Below are 17,951 nucleotides of genomic sequence, written 5' to 3'. Positions count from 1 at the left end.
GTGGGGGAGGGAAGGGGGGGAAGGAAGGGGAGAGCAGGGAGGGAGGGAGGGAGGAGAAGCTTCCGCAGAGCCAGAGGCACGGCGGCACGCCGCCCGTGTCCCGCTGCGCCCGCGGCGGCGGGACCATCCCGTCGGTGGTGCGAGAACTGTCCCCGGGCCCCGCGCTGCTGGCGGGCCCGCTCCCGGCTGTCACGGCGATCCGGGGGCCGGGCGGGGAGCCGGGCGTCCCGGCGGCGGTCGGCGCTAAGTGCCGTGAGCGCAGGGCTCCCCGGGGTAGATCTCCTCGTAGGCGGGGGGCTGCTCGCTGGGCAGAGGGTAGCAGTAGGGGTAGGAGGCGTTGAGCTCGGGGTCCATGGGAGAGTAGCCGGGCAGCTCGACGGAGGGATGTCCGCCGCAGTGCACCTCCACGCCAGCCTCGTCGAAGACGTGGAAGACGCCCACGTTGATGTAGGAGACGGCCTGGAAGGGGCAGTCCCCGGGGCTGAGCTCGGGCTCGCCGCCGGAGAAGAGGGAGCCCTGGCTGTGGCGCGGCGCCCGCCGCCCGCCGCCGCCGCCGCCCCTCCGCCGCCGCCGCCGCCCGCCCGCCGCCGCCGCCGCCGGGGCCGCTCGCCGCCGCCGCCGCCTCCGTCCGCGCTGCTGCGCGGCTTTGTAGTTCTTGACAAGAAGCAGGTTGAGCAGGCCCAGGAGGCACTCCAGCGCGTTGAAAACGGTGGAGAGCACCAAGCCTTGCTGGTAGTCCCGCAGCTTCTGGCAGCGGAGCGCCGCGGCGGTGCCGTCGGGGGCCGCGGGTCCGCTCCGCGGGCGGGCCGCGCCGCCGGGCTGCAGCAGGCAATAGTGCGAGTACTTCCTCTCCACCAGCGACACGGTGTCGCCGTCGATGACGGCGCCGGCGAAGGCGCTCAGCACGCCCAGCATGAACACCAGCACCCCCAGAAGCAGGAAGTTCTGCCGCCCCCCGGGCGACGCCTTCTCCACCGGCCCCGACGGCGCGGCCGCCGCCTCCGCCCCGCCGGGGCCGCCGCTCGCCGGGTCCGGGTCGCCGGCCGGGGCCAAAGCAGAGGCCGGTGCCGGTGCTGGGGCCGGTGCCGGAGCCGGCGCCACGGGCGCCTCGTCGGGCGGGCGACAGCAGAGCAGCGCAGCGGCGAGCAGCGAGAGGCCGGCGGCCAGCAGCAGCCCCGAGTAGAAGGCGCCGGCGGCGGTGCCCAGGCGGAAGGGCTCGCCCTTGAGCTCGGAGCCGAGCGAGAAGCACTTGAGGCCCACGGCGGCGGCGCTGAGGGCGCAGGCGAGCAGGAGGCAGCTGGAGAGCGCGGCGCAGGCTCCCCGCACGCTCCACTTCATCCTCCGCGCCGCCGCCGCCGCCGCCGCCCCGCCGTCCGCCTCATCCTCCTCCCGCGGCCCCCCCCGGCCCCGCGGCGGCGGCGGCGCGGCGCGGCGCGGCCATGCGAGCGCGGCGCTCCCCGACGGGGCGGCTGCGCTCCGCTCCGCTCCGCACGGCAGGCAGCTGCCGGCCGCAGTGAGCCGGGCGCGGCGAGCGCGCAACGCTCCCCCCACCGCCTCCCGGTCGCCGCCGCCTCCTCGTCCCCGCCCGCCCTCTCTTATCGCGGCGGCTGCGGGGAGGCGATTAATTATGGATGGGAGCCGCGGCGGGCGGGGGGACGGAGGGGGCGGCCCACCGGGCCGTCGCGGGTGGTAGGGGCAGAGTACGACCCTCGGCGAGGCCGGGGGCGGCGGAGCTGCCCAGCCCTCCCCTCCCTCCCGAGTGGCGCGGGGGGGCCGCACGTCGCCCTCCGCCCGGCCCCGCACCGCGGAGCGCGGCTGGGGACGCGCGGCTGGGGCAGGGGGTGGCGGGGGTTTTAACACCCCCGCGGGTTCCGTTGCCGAGGGCTGCTGCTTGTCTCCGTGTTCCTGCCTTCTCTCCCTCTCTTAATTTTATTTATTTATTACTTATCTCTTGCGCTCGCCAGGAGGCCGGCGAGCCGCCGTGCATCGCTGTGACCGCGTTGCGGTGTGTCGGCGGCTCTGGTGCAGCGAGCGAGAGGACCGAGCCCCAGCCCCACGCCGGGTCCTCCGGGCCCGCGGGGGCGGCGGTCCCCAGCAGCCCTCTTTATTTCGTGCACCGCCGGTGAACCGCTGTGGGATTGCACCCCGTGGGCAGCGGGGCTCGAGGGACAAATGGCCACGGCGGCACCCTCGGGACGCCCCGTCCGGGAGCGCCTGCAGCGCCGAGGCTGGGAGCCGGTTTGGGGTGGTGCCCCGGTAGTTGCCCCGGTAGATTGTGGCCCCGCGACTCCTCGGGGAGCAGCTGCAGTGGCCTTCTGAGGGAGAGGCTGGAACTCAGCCTCGGAGCGGGCAAGTCCGGCAAAGGGGTTCTTGAGGAAGGCTCTTTCTCGCCAGTCCCTTTTTCTTCCGGGAAGCTGTAGCCTTTCAGCTCCCCCATTTTCCCTATCTGCCGTGCGCACGCCAGCCTTGCTGGGTATTTTTAGCCGGCGCCGCTGATTAGCATTCAGGGGAGCAAGCGAGAGAGAGAAAGCAGTTTTCCAAATCGTTCTCTCTTCCAGCAGCGCAAGTGCACCTGTTGGTGGCAGGAGGGGTGTGTGTGGCGTTATCCGGTGTTCAGCTTTCTGCCGAGACGCGACCTTGCTCCCTCTGTTCCACCGGGGTAGACCCTGTTGGCACGTCCCTGAGGAGCAGCAGCACACAGCTGTAATCTCGGGCAGAGCGGTACAGGTCTCCTTTGCAGTAGCTGCTCCCCCCGAGAGAGGTTTTTGGACCCTCCATGGGGCAATGGTCCTCTCAGGGACACTTGGTGGGAGGCGGTTCTGGCTGGAGTCCAGCTCTGTAAGGCTGCACCTTCCAGAAGTATTGTTGTCTCAGTATCAAAAAGTTTCAAAAGGGTGTGCCATCCTGCCCCATAGGACCTCACAGACAAAAGAAAGGGAATTTTTCTCTCTCCCTCCTGTTCACAAAGGGTCCATGGTACACTGAGTATGTGAGAAAACACCTAAGTCCTGAGCAGCCTTCTTGTGTCCCTTGAGAAAAGGGTTGCTGGGTATATCATGCCCAGTCATCCTTAACTCTTCTTCTTCCCAGGCTGTCCCTTACCTTGAGGAGTGAGTCTGTTGGCCTGCTCATCTGTGGCCGTGTGAAGATTTTGCTATAGGAGCTGTGCTTTTGGCTCTGCTTGTGATGAGTGCCTGGACTGCTGGGGAAGATCTTTAGGTGCTGGAAAAGAACTCACCCCATCACTCTTAAAAAGTGAATGCATAGAGGACACAGAGGATTTTATAAAGTACAGCACACACCTCCTGGAATATCTGCTGAGCATCAAAATATTGCTTCAGAAAGCATGTGTAAATCTCAGTCCAGCTGTTAATCCAGAGGACCCTGGTACAAACACTCTGTGAGGAGATGTAGTTAGCGGGAAATAAACACTTAATGATCTAATTACATGTAGAATGGGAAAAGTGCCTTTACTCCCTGGCACATAATGTAAACTTATGTGTGAGGGAAACGTGTGATTTGTAATCAAGACTTTAAAAAATGAACTATTTCTTGTGAATGGTGAAAACTTTAACACTAAATAAATACAAAACTAAGAAAAGTTCTAAGCCCTTATGTATCAATTTATTACTCAGCCTTTAACTTAGGGTGGTTAGATAGGAAAAAGCAAACCTTCCATTGGCAACAAATTGTTCATTTTTTATACAAAGCATTTCTTGATGTTTCTTCACTTGCCATTTTGTCAACTGTCAGAAGTGGTCAGCAAGGCTTCTCCAATATGGTTCTTCAGGTGTTCCTACAGCTGTTTCAGGTGTTCAGTCTTCCCCATCCTGGATGCCATCTTCTAAAGAAAGGATGTTTTCTTCCCTGTGTTTGTGATAGGAGACTGATCTTTGATTGCTATACATTGTGAGAGGCCAGACTTATACACAAAATTAATCATGTAATTAATAATTCTGCTGTACCTTTTTATTTCTCCTTTGGAGCAGCTTGCTAATGTTAATCTTTTCCACATTTTACCTGCTTCTCCCCAAAACACCTCTTTGTCTTCCAAGCACCAATATGAAAAGCCAGAAGTTTCACTGCCAACTTGTTTCACCACATTATTTATTATTCATAAACTTCCTGTGTTTCACTGCCACTCTGAATTAGCCCAGTTTTTCACCAGATTATTTACAGCTTTGCACTGTGACACATTTTCAGTAACAAGATACTTTTTAAACACATACACATACACATACACATACACATACACATACACATACACATACACATACACATACACACAGAGTATGGTTGTTAGTATATCCTGCACACTGAAGGTCAGCTTCTTTGGATAACAGGTCTAAAACCATTAAAATTATATGGTTACATTAATAATAATAGAAATAAGACTCTATAAAACATCTATATACCTATACTGAATAATTTGTTGATGACTGAATTGGCATTATTGTAAAAAAAGGATTGACCTACCACTGCAAATAAAGGTCATTGAAGAGGTCTCTGGATCCCAAAGAATAATGCTGATCACCTCAGTCCTAGCTAGTGGCTCCTTACAGTACAGGTAGGATATCCATTTGGGTGTTCATAGCTGACCTCTGTGGGCCTAATTCCTCAGCTAGGTTTGCCTGTTGAAAAAAGAGTATCTGTGTGCAACAAAAGGTGGGAGAACTGCAAGCCAATTGGCCACATCAGTCTGTCACATAAATTAGTTGCTGCAGGTAGTTTCAAGTTTTTGGCAGATGTTTTATCACTCAGCTTTATTTGTCATGCTTTCCTTTTCCAAAATTTATAAGTTGTTTTCAAGAGTTATTCTGGTGGGCTTTGGAGCAAGTGTATAAGGTTTTGTAGAACAACACCAGCCTGGAACATAGGTTCCCAACAGTCTCTTCACAGTCATAGTCTGGGCTTTCTGTGTGTTGCAGTGGTAGTCATTTATGGCCAGTTCCTGTCTCCAAAGAGGGGTAGCAGATCTTTGGTTCAAAGTTTTGTTTGGCTCACAGGGGAGCTGAGGGAGCTCTGCATGCTGGGTAGGGTGCCTTGCTGGGAGTAGGCACTGCCATAACCAGCAATGAGGGCTTGCTTTGCTTACTGTGCACGGAACTGTATGTTTTCAGCAATGTGCAGATCAGCCTCTTAACTTTTTGTAGTGGCTCAGTGGCACAAAGGACAACAGAGCTATTAATTATTTGCACTCTAGGCTTGAAGCTAAAATGTGTGCTTGTAAAATAGATGGAGATCCTCAGCTTATGCCACCAAAGTGCAAAGCATTGCATTATTTTATTGTCTGCCTCTTCTCCCACACTGTGTTTGTGGTAAGATATATGTGTTGTTATTTCTGTGCCAGTTTGACAAATGGTTGTCATAGCTTTGACTATTCAGTCATGATGGCTGTGTAACCTACCATAACTTACTCTGTTTCCTACTACTTCTTCCTTTTTTCCTGTTTCCATAGGGGACATTATGGACTGTGAAATCTCCTTGCAATAATTTCTCTACATGCAGTTACTAAAAATACATTAGAAATTAGAAATTTGAAACTCTGAAGGTAAAACCCATTGTATTTCTTTCTGTTTCTTCTTCTTTCCCATTTACAAGTTCCACAAGCATATTTCTGTGTGCTTGAGCCTGCTGTTCTCTAATTTTCACAGTATTTTATGGGAAAGACTTATCTTTGCAGGGAATTTATGGAGAGCACATGCTGGAAAAGGACCTACATAAGGCTACGAGTCTGGACCTAACCGGTCTCTGGGTCACTGATGAAAAAGCATCTGCAAATGCTGCTTCAATGGGTGGCATTTGAAATAGGAAACAGAGAGGCTGGGAAGAAAATATAAGGATTCAAATCAGAGAAAGCAAAGCCTATGCTAGAAGCTGAACATGTAAGGCTTTCCTGGCAACTGCTAGTGTTAGGAGCTTTGGAATAAGGGAAGAAGTATTTCAGAAGTTAGGGTTCTAAGAGCAATAAGATGATTTCACTCTAAGATTATGGTGTAATTTAGGTTGGAAGGGACCATAAGCGGTGTCCAGTCAGACCTACTCAAGGCAGGCATATCTCTGAGGTTGGACCAGGTTGGCTGGGGCTATTTGATACTATTTGATACATTACTTAAACAAAGTCTTCTTTACTGATGTCACAAAATGGTTAAATTAAGGCAAATTTTCTGAAAACTTACGGTTTCCTAACTGCTGTTCTAATGGTGGGACCTGGGTGATATTTTATTGTGTAGGTTCTAGTAAGCTGGTAAGTTGATCATGAAAGATTGTTGAACACTGCCAGCCAAAAGGTGTCTCAAAGTCCTCCTCTTTGGGCTCTCGGATTATTTTGAAGTGTGTTTCTGTTTAGGTTTTCGGTTCAGTCTGCATATTTGATGTATTTGAAATCCCATATCTTTGAAATCAGTATTATACTAAGGCTTAAGACTGACACATCTCTTAGCTTCTAGTTAGGCCTTCAGCACAGGACCTGAGCAGCAATCATACATCTGTGCTTTGTCTTCTGCTGAGCAATGACTGTGCTAATAAAAATATTAAGAAGTTTGAAAGCTCCATATGGTTTTGTGGCTTTACCCCATCCAGCAACCAGGCACCATGCAGTCACTGTCTCACTCCACCACCACTGAGACTGGGGAGAGAACTGGAAGGGCGAAAGGTAGAAAACTTGTGGGTGGATATAAAGATGGTTTAAGAGGGGAAGGAAAAACTCTACACACAAGGAAAGAAAAATAAGGAATTAATTCACCACTTTCCATGGGCAGGCAAGTGTTCTGCCATCTCCAGGGCAACAGGGCCCCATCACACTTGACAGTGACTTGGGAAGACAAACACCATCACTCCAAATATGCCCCACTCTTCCTCCTTCTTCCCCCTACTTTAAATTTTGAGCATGATGTGAAATGGTCTGAAATATCCCTTTGGTCAGCTTGGGTGACCTGCCCTGGCTATGTCTCCTCCCAGCCTCCGATGTATCCCCACCTTCCTTTCCAGCTTGGCGGTATGGAAAGCAGAAAAGGCTCTGGTTCTGTGTAAGCTCTGCACAGCAATAACAAAAACATCTTTATATTATCAACTCTGTGTTCAGGACAAATCTGAAACACAGCCCCATATTTGATACTGTGATAAAAATTAACTCTATCCAAGCCAAAATCAGCACAGCAGGGTTTATTCCAGGCTTAGGGGAAGGGGAGCTAAGTTTCTAATTTGGGAGAAAAGGGTTACTTTGCTCTGTGTCGTGTAATTTGATATTGTACTCTCCTCTGTTTGTCTCTTTGTCTCTGTTTGTCATTGTCAGGACAATGAACCTGTTTGCAGCTGGGGGGAGGAAGGATTGTGTTTGCATCAGGTGAGTTGAGATGGATCAGATCCTGTTTTCACTTATTAAGGATGGTGTCTCGACAGTCTCACCTGCCCAGGTCCAAAATTTAGCTACTGGACTTGACACAGGGATCTTGAGAACTCTCTACCAATGCTGCTTTGTCTGAGAGGAGACTCTCCTCAGAAGATATTGTACTTCTGAATTTCTGTGCACCTAAATTGCATTTCATTCATTGGCTGTTTAATATCAGGGCATAACTTGCTCTTTAAAGAGGGACTAGAAGTCACCTTCTAGTGAATGCTATACTAAACTTTGTTGCCTGTTAGGGTGCTTCTTTTTTAGTCTAAACAACCTTGAATTTTCTACAGAAGGGAATTTCAAGGCAGGAGTGGAGGGGAAGAGAAGGTTCCCCACTCCAGTGAGAATTGTGATACTGGGAAAGTGTACATTAATATCTTCTTCAATCAGAATAATAGGGAAATCATTCTCCTGCCTGGGGCTGCCTTGTAAGCAAAAGTCATGTGCTAGAAAGGTGTATCTCACTTGCATCATGATTTCTTCCTTTGTATGTTGAGACAAGGAATAATCTGGCTGGTTCTTGAATACACAGAGCATGTAGTCTGCCTTCCTGTAGATCTACACACATCTACAGCCTAGGAAGTACCTCCCTGCTGCTTGATGGCTCAGCATGGCTGTTGCCTGAATGATGCCTACATATTTTTGTTTTTATGGTGGAGCTGTGGTTTCTGCTATGGCTTGGTAACAAAACTGCTGTCCTAGCTGCCTGTCACAGCTTGTTTCTCTTAGAGGTCTCAGTCCCTATCTCAGCTGCTTGTCTGGTCTTTTCCTAGCTTGTAATTACCAGTGATCCCCATCAAAGTGCAGCCTTTTCCATGTCAGTGACCAGCTTCCCCATGGGGGGAGTTGACTCTCCATGGACACAGGGTAACATGGGACTTTCCTTGATTCACTGGAACATTTGTAAACTGCTTTTAAAGGGCTGGTGAGCTTAAACTTTTGTCAGGGGACATAAATTCACTGTATCAAACTCTGCAGAACCACTGGAAATATTTTAAGATTAAAAAGTCTGGAAATTATTAGCAAATGCTGAAACACAAGTGACTTCGTAAGTGAGTGTGTAAGGCTGCTGGTCTTGCACACATCACGCGCCTGTCATGGCACCCATGAACAACTACCACTTCTCTCTAGAATTCTTTGCCTGCCTGTTGGAAGACTGTGCTGAGCCTGATAGCTCTGGTGATTAGAAGTTGCCTGTCTCAGTGCTAAGTGTATTTTATGGTCAGCTTGCACACATTTGTTCTGTGCCAGCATTGTCCTTTAACTTAAATGGCTCCTCTCCTTCTCTGATGTTTACTCTCTGGATGTATTTATAGACAGCAAACATACTCCCTCTGAGATTTCATTTTGCTAAATAGGCCAGATCTTTTTTTTTTTTTTCCCCCCTTTGTATTAAAAACTCTTTATACTCTGCAGTTTGACTTCATCCCTAAGCACATAAGCAGGACAGTATGCTGTACCTTTCATGATCTTGCCAAGGCCTTGAATGATGGTATTACAGCTTCCTCATCTCCAGTGGAATGTCCTTGTCCAATTTTCCTAGAATTTTTGATTGCTTTTTCCCATAGGAAGCTATACTTGTACTTAGTGCACCTCATTCTTTGCCTTCTACCCAGCTGCGGGGCTGCCAGCTGGGGGCACTGATGACCTTTCCTCTTAATTGACTGTTTCCCCCCAAATTTCTGTTAGTACCTTAAGGTAATTCAATTTTTTTCTTTCTGGTATTTTGAACTCCCTCTCTGTTGAAAACACCATTGTGCCTCCCGCTACTCAAATAACCTTATTTTTTTTCCTCAGTTGGCAGATTTTTTTCCCCCAGTGTCCTTTGTTATGTAAATCTGCCCCTCTCTGGTTTGGAGGTTGGTTTCCAGTTCTCTCTGTTACAATTTTCTGTCTATTCCATGTTGTTTGTTCCCTCCTTGAGCCTCTCTTTGCCCTTCTTTCTCATATTAGGCTTGCTGCTCCTTTCTTCTTGACCATCACAGCTCCTTCTGCTTAATTCTCCTTTTCATTATCTGGGTGCCAGCAGCACCTCACCTCTAATGGGAGGTACTCACCTCATTCCTCTGGAGAAAGTCTTTCTTCACCGTATGTTTTCTGCTCTATGCATTGACCAGCACTAAAGATCTGTGCTGTCCCATATGTCTTCCGCCATCTTCTCCTTTTTTTTCTTTTCCTCTGTCATGGCTGCATATTCCTATTTGAATTTGAAGTGTGTTTGTCAGGGATTCTTTTTCATACTCAGGAGGGCTGTAAAGGATGCTTGGCATTCCTAATCTTCTCATCTGCTGTTGATGTCTACAAATTTTTAAGGTCTTCCCATCACTGCTGTGATTTCAGACTTTTGCCTTCATTTTCTATAGCATGAAGAACACTTAGAACTTAGTTTCTGTTGCTGGATCCCTTCATTCCTGTCTATTGACTCTTTAAATTCCTCACTCAGTTGTCAAGGTAATTTTTTCTTCAGTTGCTATGTCAGAGAATTACAGTTCTTTCCCTAGACCTGATCTTACTGTCTTCATTGTGGGTCTGTGTTATGAGTGAGTTATCTTTTCCATCATTTGGTAGGCAGTGGTCTTCTCTGGTGGCAAAAACACTTGGACAAAATTGCAGGTTTCAAAGCTGAAGTACTGCACAAGTAATTATTTTTCCTTGGCTAAGAAAAACCCAGCCAAAGCCTAGGAGCTGACAGCTAAGGGAAACTGATTGATATGAATCCATCATGTACTCCAGCTTTGCTTTGGAGGATAGAGAATGGTTCTAGGTGCATGAAACCCATTTCCTATAGGAGTCACAGTGAGTGAACACTTAAATATAGGAGATGTTGGTACTACATAGCCATAGGCCTCTGTAAGGGTGTCTGAGGTATCTTCAGGCCCTTACCATCTTCCTGTGGACATGTTGATATAATTTGTCTTGGGCAAGCTCTCAAGGCCCAGCAAGGTGAGATGAAAATCCTGCAAGGACTCAACAATCTCCAGCTCTTTACTGGGGATGTGGTCCGATTCCCCTTTCACCTCATAAAGGTCTTGCTAAATCAGAAGTCTGTGCTGTGTCCCACCGTTACCATTTCTTAAAATAATTCATCTGGTGATGGGTTTGATTGTTACTTTTTCCCTTCTCCAAGCCTGCTTCCTTGGCAGTCCCAGTTCAGGTGGCTGTACTCAAATGCATAGTTTTTCTGATGCAGGACATCAGGCAGTGGTTTTAGGACATATTTGGACCTGACCATTAGGTCATCAGTTGCACCTCCTTTGGTGACCTAGAGCAGGAGCAGCTTGCTGACAGAGACAGGATAGTGTTTCTTGGCATCTTTGTCCACATGATCTGGCAGTGACATTTTGTGTTAGCCTGTGGGGACTGCAGATCCCAGAGTCTGAGATGAGGGTTTGTGCCTGCGGGCACAGCCAGGTGGTCAGGCCCAGGTGCTCTCCATGGGGTAGGCCTAGAAGGAGGAAGGTGGTGGGTTTCTTTCAGCAGGTGAGTGTGTGGAGAGAAGGGAGTCCAGGGCAGCCCCTCACAGATACTGCCAGAAAGACGGTGTGAGCAGTTGCTGCTCTTCAGCAGTTGGCACTCTCTGCTTTTGCTTTCGAGCACGTCTATTATGTTTTTTCTTTAAAACTTCATCATAGTGTTCTCTGTGTGCTGTTTGTAGTTATTAAACATACTTGTTTTGAGATAACTCTCTGCAATATGTTACATACATAATTAGGTATAATTAACTTCAATTAACCATATTAAGCTTTGCAACACTTCTCCTGCTATATTTCAAAGCTGGCTTATGACTAACAAATCCACATTTGCAGGTTCAGGTTATACAAACTCATCCATATTCCAGGTGTTTACATCTTCCTTTCAGTACTATGCCTTTGAATCCAATAATTTGTTGTTCAGTTGTCTGCATAATTAACTCGCAGCTTGTAGGACTCTGAATGCAGGATCCTCATAGTGCATCATTGGTGCTTTTCACTTGATGCTTCTGGGAGCTGCTGATCATGACAGCATCTCAGTGCCTATTTTACAACTCCCTGCCTTGCCAAAGCTGGTTAGATGAGTATGTGCTATGTTTGACAAAGGCCCAAGTGCCACACATGGGGAATAAGCCTTCACCTTTCTGATTTAACCACTGAGCCAAAATTCTGGCTTTTATTCTCTTTGAAGTCTGCCTGTCCCTATTTTTTCTTTTTAGTATTAATTTTGTTGTTTTTGTTGCTCTTGCTGGAAAGTGTTCTAAAGTGTCATGCATTAAAGAGTCATAAAAAACTGTTGATTGATTGAAAAACTAATGCTGTTTGGCAATAAGAGCAAGATGAAGTCTATGTGTGAGGAGCATACTGTGACATCTTGTGGCACACTCTGGTGCCCTGCACCTCTCATGAAGTAAAATTGGCATCTTCCTTTGGAGCTCAGCCCATTGTTTGATGATGGCTCGTGGTGGCCTTGATGCTAGCTGACACATTTCTTAACATTTTGCCTTCTAGAAAACTGCTGGAAACAGTGAGACTGCTAGTGTACATTGCAAGGTCTGCCCTGTGTCCTGTTGATGAAAAACAGCGAGTGCACACACAGCAGATGCCAGAAATGCTGACATTTCCAGAAAGGGGTCTCTCTGTTGGCCTCCATGCAAAATGGTTTATTGACAACTATGAAACAGTTCATCACTACCCCATTTTTTAAAGCCGCATGGCTATTAATTTGCTTCAGATTATAATCAAGCTGTCATTTTAATGGGCCTTGGATCAGACAGGCCTGAGGTTTTTTCTTATGGCTTCCATTACAGTGTTAATTAACTTAGCATGCAGATTTAGCTATGAAACTCAGAGATTTCATTTAGTTTTTAGAATTTAATTGTGAAAACATGGCAGTAAATGCAGATGAGTAGTTACGTGCAATTAATATTGACCCAGGACAACTCAAATGTCAGGCACTTGTCTCTGAAGACTCACTAGGAAATCCAATGTGTTAAATATTGATTTTGTAGCATGGGATTTTTCAAAACAACCTTGGTTCTGGCCTATTCTTCTTGAAGCTGTATCCCTTCTAAAGTCAGGACTGTGTGAGGCCTTGATGTCTGCATGTGCAGTGCCAACACAGAAAGCCAGAAAATCCTGCCACTTGGCAGTTTTAATAGCAGGGTTACCTCCTGCAACTTTAAATCAAAAAGGCTGAACTGCAAACAGAATTAGCCTCTGTGTGGGTGGGTGTGTGTGTGAGGGCACTTAGGAGATTGTTTTGTTTTCATAGACTTTAAATGTGTTTAGTTTAGAGTTGTTGATAAACAGCTCATGGAAATCTGGGGAGTGATTTTATCACTGCATTTGGTGCACCTTTGCTTGGCCTGAAAGGGTCCACACAATGGTGGGAAGGGGGGGTCAGTTTCCACACTGACCTTGGCATGGCTTGAAGTCTGAAAGGTGGGCTGACTGCCAGAAGATGTGTTGATACCAGTCTGTTGAAATCTCTGTCTGGAGAAATGGCTTGAAAAGGCACTGGGATTTGTACTGCAAGTGGCAAAAACTACCATATTGAAGAAATGAGTAACCTGTTGTCATATCTACTGGCAAGACTAGTAGTCACTGGTTTGAGGTAAAACTTTCAGTCTGTCTGGATACTTTCCTAGGGAACATGTGGCTTGATGGTGTATAGAAATGATGTTAAAATTGTCTAATAATAGACTGGCAAGTGTCTGCTATTGTTCATTCAGGTCTAGCTGTTCCTGCTGAGGTGCCTCTTTAGCCTGATTCTCTGAGAGGTTGAAACACTACTGTAACTTCTGGTTATATTTGATATTTCAAGGAATAAAAAGCCTCTGCTCTGCTATGGGCCTGATGTAGATGAAAGATGAAATCTCCTGACCATGGGCATCCTCAGGCCTCTGGGATGGTCCATCACCTAGAAACCTTCAAAAAGTTCTTATTTTAGCACCTTTTGGAAACAGTGAGGGAGGGCACAAGATTTTGCCTCTGGTGCAGCACTTAAATGTGAATTTAATTGATTAACTAAGTACGGATCCTCCCTGACCATCAATTTCATCTGCTATAGAACTCAGCCTTGGAGGACAGATCACGGAAGGGCAGCAAAAAGTCTATACCTGAGCAATTGATAGATGTCAGAACAGGGATCCCACAAGGTCCACCACGTTTTCACAGCTTCACCTGTTTCCCCATCTTATATGGGGTTTAAAAAAAGATGGGGAAAAAAGTGCAATCCCTTCCCTTCACAGCCTGCCATGTTTTTTAAGACAGTCTGAAAGCAACAAAATTTGCAGCAGAGTGATGGCTGAGCCTACAGCTTATTGCAATTTTCAGTGCATTTTCTCTCCATGTGAAGAGCTGAAAAGCTAGGCTGGGAGAAACAGCCTCTACCTGCTGCTCCAGGTTCTCCTGGAAAAGTTCTATTTGGTCTATGAAGAGAAAAGCTGTATGGGCAACTGTCTCCAAGCACTGGCCCCAGACTCCTGTTTGTTACACAAAGAAGAAAATACTCAGTTGCCTAAGATCATTTTGGTGGCATGCTTTGCAGCACATGTGCACACTGTAGCTGCTTCACCTGCTTCAGGGCATCTGACAGTGCTGAGTTACATGTGGTGACTCAGAGGGCTTTCCCTTGATGGCACATAAAAGTTCACTTGCAGAACATCAGCTTACGTAAAAGTTTGAGCTATTTTTGTTCAAGTGCATTGCCATACATTTTTAGACTTGCTAAACTTCATGCACACTCTGTTTGCCAAATCCACCACTTTGCTACTTCCAGTGAGAGAGTTTCAAAATCCCTGTGAAGCTTTTAGGGACTGCAGTCATGCAGAATGCTTTGTGAACACAGCCATATTACTTTTGCATCCAGATCTCAGGGGCCAAGCCGCTGATTTGTGCATGGTGTAATTCCCACTTTCCAAAAGTTACAAAAAATACTAAAAATATCTAATGCATGAATTAAAGTTCAGATTTAGAATGTATTGAAATGTACTACGATGGATCCTTATAAATTTCAGCTGCTTCATGATGTGAGTATATTTGGTCTTTGCCACTGCACAGAGCTGAAACTATATGTACCTTTGCCTTTTCTTCTTCACTTCATTCCGTGGTCCATTTCACTGTGCTTTGGTTCCTGGGTATATTTGTATATTTGGTCAGTTGCTGAGAGTCACCTCTGTGTCTTTTTCAGTGAAAACTTCTAAACCTTCCCCTTCCACTTCCCCAATTCTGATTACAGGAACCATCCTTCTATATTAGGAAGGAGTTTTTCCTATGCTTGTATTTTTTTTCTGTGCCATTCTCCTTTGGAATTAAAATGGGAATGCCTTCATGGTTTGGATTTATGTTTTAAAATTTTTATTATTATCATTATTATTTTTGTTACAGTGGAACTGATAAAAAAGTATTTTCCCAATGTGAGATTTTTTATTAATTAGTTTGTTGCTCCCTGCTGTGTCCCAGGAAACTTTGAAAATGAGACATTTTTCTAAGAGTTTTATCTTGCAGTGAATATTTATATACATCAAGTTGCAATAAACCCCAAAAAATTTTCTTATTAGCAAGACAGTCTGCAAAAGTCAAGTAATTTCTCCTGTGGCTGTGCTAAAGACATTGTGCACTTGAAGTAGTGGAGAGGAAAACAGGTTTAACAAAGAAGGCTCAAGATCGGTGTAATGCACAAGATTAACACCATGTACTCTAACTGAAGTATTGAAATTAGCCTTTTAAACATACCATATTTTTTGTCTTAATTTGCTTTGGTGGAATTTGGTGTTGGTGCATGAAGTATGAACGTGCTTGCATGCTGGATGCATAGGCAGAAGGTAAAAGGATTTAACAGAGCCCATTCATATGAAGAGGACCTGTACCAGACCATGCTCATGAATGATATTAGGTGAAAGCAGCACTAAAGGGCCTCAAGCTGGAACTCCCTAAACGCTCTAGAGAGGTTCATGTTCAACAGGAGAGCTAATCTGAGGCTTCGTGCATGGAATCTGTTGCAGAATGTATTGGATATGCACCTTTATGCTGGTGGAAAGTCCCCAGAGCTTCAGCAGCTAGGAGAGGAAGGAGCTTGCAGTGATCATTGCTCCCACATCTTCAGGTGGGCTGAGCAGAGCTCTGGTGTCATCCAAGTCTGTGTCTCCTAATAGTGAAGTGCTTGTGGGTCACAGCAGACAGAGCTGCTAGAATGAAGTCTCTGTGCTCTCAGTTCCATCAAGGCTGTGGAGAAGCCAACAGCTTCCTCTGTTGGTATTCTGCACCTGTAAAGTACTTAGATTCCTCTTGGGTCAGTGCTGCAAAGCATGCAGAAGTGGTGTGTGTCCATCTGGGTAACTCTGGGTAGAGAAGAAGGGGAACAAAGGAAACATATCATGGCATTAGCAGTGCACAAAGACAGCAACCATCAGTGGTCTGTAGCACTGATTTATTACGGTGACACAATAACTGAGCCAGCAAAACCATCAACAAGCTTGGATAGAAGTCTCCCATTAGTTGGTGCCTTGTTCCCATTCCACGAATGCAGGCCAGCAGTTCAGAGACAGCCAGGGATGCAGCATCTGTGTGTGGGTGAAGAGCGTACATAGTTTCCTGCAGGGAAGTGTATGAGCTCCACAGCGCAAATAGAGGCTGCTTATGTATGTGTTTTTCTTTTTACCTCTCAAAAAGGTTATAGAGTGGCTTTTGGGTTGCTGATGGCTTTGCTTGGGTGAAGTTTTTGAGACTTGTGTTGTTTTCCACAGCAGGATGCCCATTTCTGTCCTGTTAGTGTGTCCATTATCGCAGCATCAGATATTTGCCGTGAGCGAAAAACAGGGCTAATATCTGTTTTGTGTGTGTATCTTGCCTTGCTCTGTTCCCTGGTGGGGAGATCTCCATGGTGGTTTACTAAATAGCTCATGTTCTACGTGCTTGTTCCTCTCCAGTGAACTCCAGCAATGGAGATGGAGTTTATAAAATAGATAGCATCTTTTCTCTGTTGTTTGTCTCATACTCTGCCCATTTGTAAGCATTTAGCATTGACAGGCTCTACAGATGTGTCCCTATTTCTGAAAGATGAAATCTCACAGTCACACAAATGTCAAAACCTAACACTTACTCTTTCTGTGTTGCAAGAGACTTCCTGCTGCAGTATGATGAGGTACAGAGTGGTGACATCTCATCTCCAGAACTGCCTCTCCTCCAAAGCTGGGATGGGCAAAGAACTCAATGGATCAGAGCAAGCATTCCTCAAAAATATTTTATTTCCCTTTCAGTAAAAGGATATACTTCGTAGTGACCCTGTGAAGCCCACTTTTTTTAATTTTACTAATTCACATGGGTACCACCATGCCAGTCACTATTATGCCCTCTGACTGATGGATGTGCTTAACTTGCAGGGAGTATTCTGCCCATTTGGAGGCCACTACAAATATTCAGGAATACTGCCAGGATTTTTTTGCCTGGACTGCCTCACTTGTGTCACAGTTTGGAGATCATCCAGCACATCAGCTCACAGCTACAATGCTGGGCAGTGGCCAGGGAAAGGCATCTGCATGAGTGATGTACTTTTTCAATCTCAGATTTTGTCTTCAGGGAGGCATTCACATGGGATTAAGAACTGAAATAAGAAGTATAACCCTGAAATAAGGGATATAACAAAAAGAGGAGAAAACTGCACTAAGGGGAGTTAAAGATGAAGTAGGGAAAAGCAGTCAGTTAGGTAAGAAATGTTGCTGCTGAGAGTGACAGACAACTAATTAAGTATTTAATAGTGAACAAAAGGTGCTGGAAGACTGAATTTCTACATGTGGAAAGATAAGGTACCTGGACTCTGCTTGTCCACTCATTTATATTCAGAATAAACTGTTGCTAATTCTACTTTTCCAGTCTCATAAAGCTCAGGAAGGTCAGAAGCTGGTGCTGGTCAGAGAGAATAGTGGGTCTGGTACAGCAGGGTCAGTAATGGAAGAGCAGTTTGATGGCTATCCTGGACTCTCAGCTGCAGATAGTGTTCATTTTTTTTCCAGTTTGGGGACTATTAGAAAAATGTGGAAGTCCACTTGCCCTTCCCATTCTGCCCTACATTTGATGGTTCCTTTCTCTGTATGAAAAACAGATGGGGTCTTGAAGGATGGGAAGGCAAAATAGCAACATCCTTCACATCAGGACCAGGAAATGGGAAATGTAGGCAGTAGTAAGGACCTGTGCACCTCCAGAAGAGAAATAGGGGCAAAGCCATGATGTTAATTCCCAGAAGGTGAAAGGAAAATCAGGGTGCATTGAAGAGACAGCAAAGAGTGAAACAAGCAAACCTGCTACAGGACAACCCTCAGTGCAGTTCTCAGGTCCCCTTTCATGGCAGAGAGAGGCACAAAGGGGTGCTGTGGAAATGAGAGGAGTTTGTGAAATAAGAGAAGGACATGACAATCAGATGGCTCAGACAGAGAAAAGACAAGACAACTGTGTTTACTCATACTTGAAAAAGGGTGCTGCAAAGATAAAAGAGCTTTTCAAAAATAATAAATTTTGAGGCCCAGCAAGGAAAATCATTGAAATACACCAGTGAAACTTGTAACTTGCCAAGTTTTAGTTCTCTT

General features: G+C 46.7%; 1 protein-coding gene across 1 annotated transcript; it reads right to left on the bottom strand.

The window, feature by feature from the left end:
- Nucleotides 1–212: 212 nt before the first annotated feature.
- On the bottom strand, nt 213–1,377 carry TMEM271 (transmembrane protein 271). Its single transcript, XM_058826390.1, has one exon. The coding sequence runs from the start codon at nt 1,336–1,338 to the stop codon at nt 244–246; it is 1,095 nt and encodes a 364-aa protein (XP_058682373.1). The 5' UTR covers nt 1,339–1,377; the 3' UTR covers nt 213–243.
- Nucleotides 1,378–17,951: the final 16,574 nt, after the last annotated feature.

This window comes from Poecile atricapillus, chromosome Z (assembly GCF_030490865.1).
Source record: "Poecile atricapillus isolate bPoeAtr1 chromosome Z, bPoeAtr1.hap1, whole genome shotgun sequence".
In the NCBI taxonomy this organism is placed as follows: Eukaryota; Metazoa; Chordata; class Aves; order Passeriformes; family Paridae; genus Poecile; species Poecile atricapillus.
The sequence above is the reverse complement of the archived record's forward strand: the minus strand, read 5'-3'. Positions and strand labels throughout refer to the sequence as shown.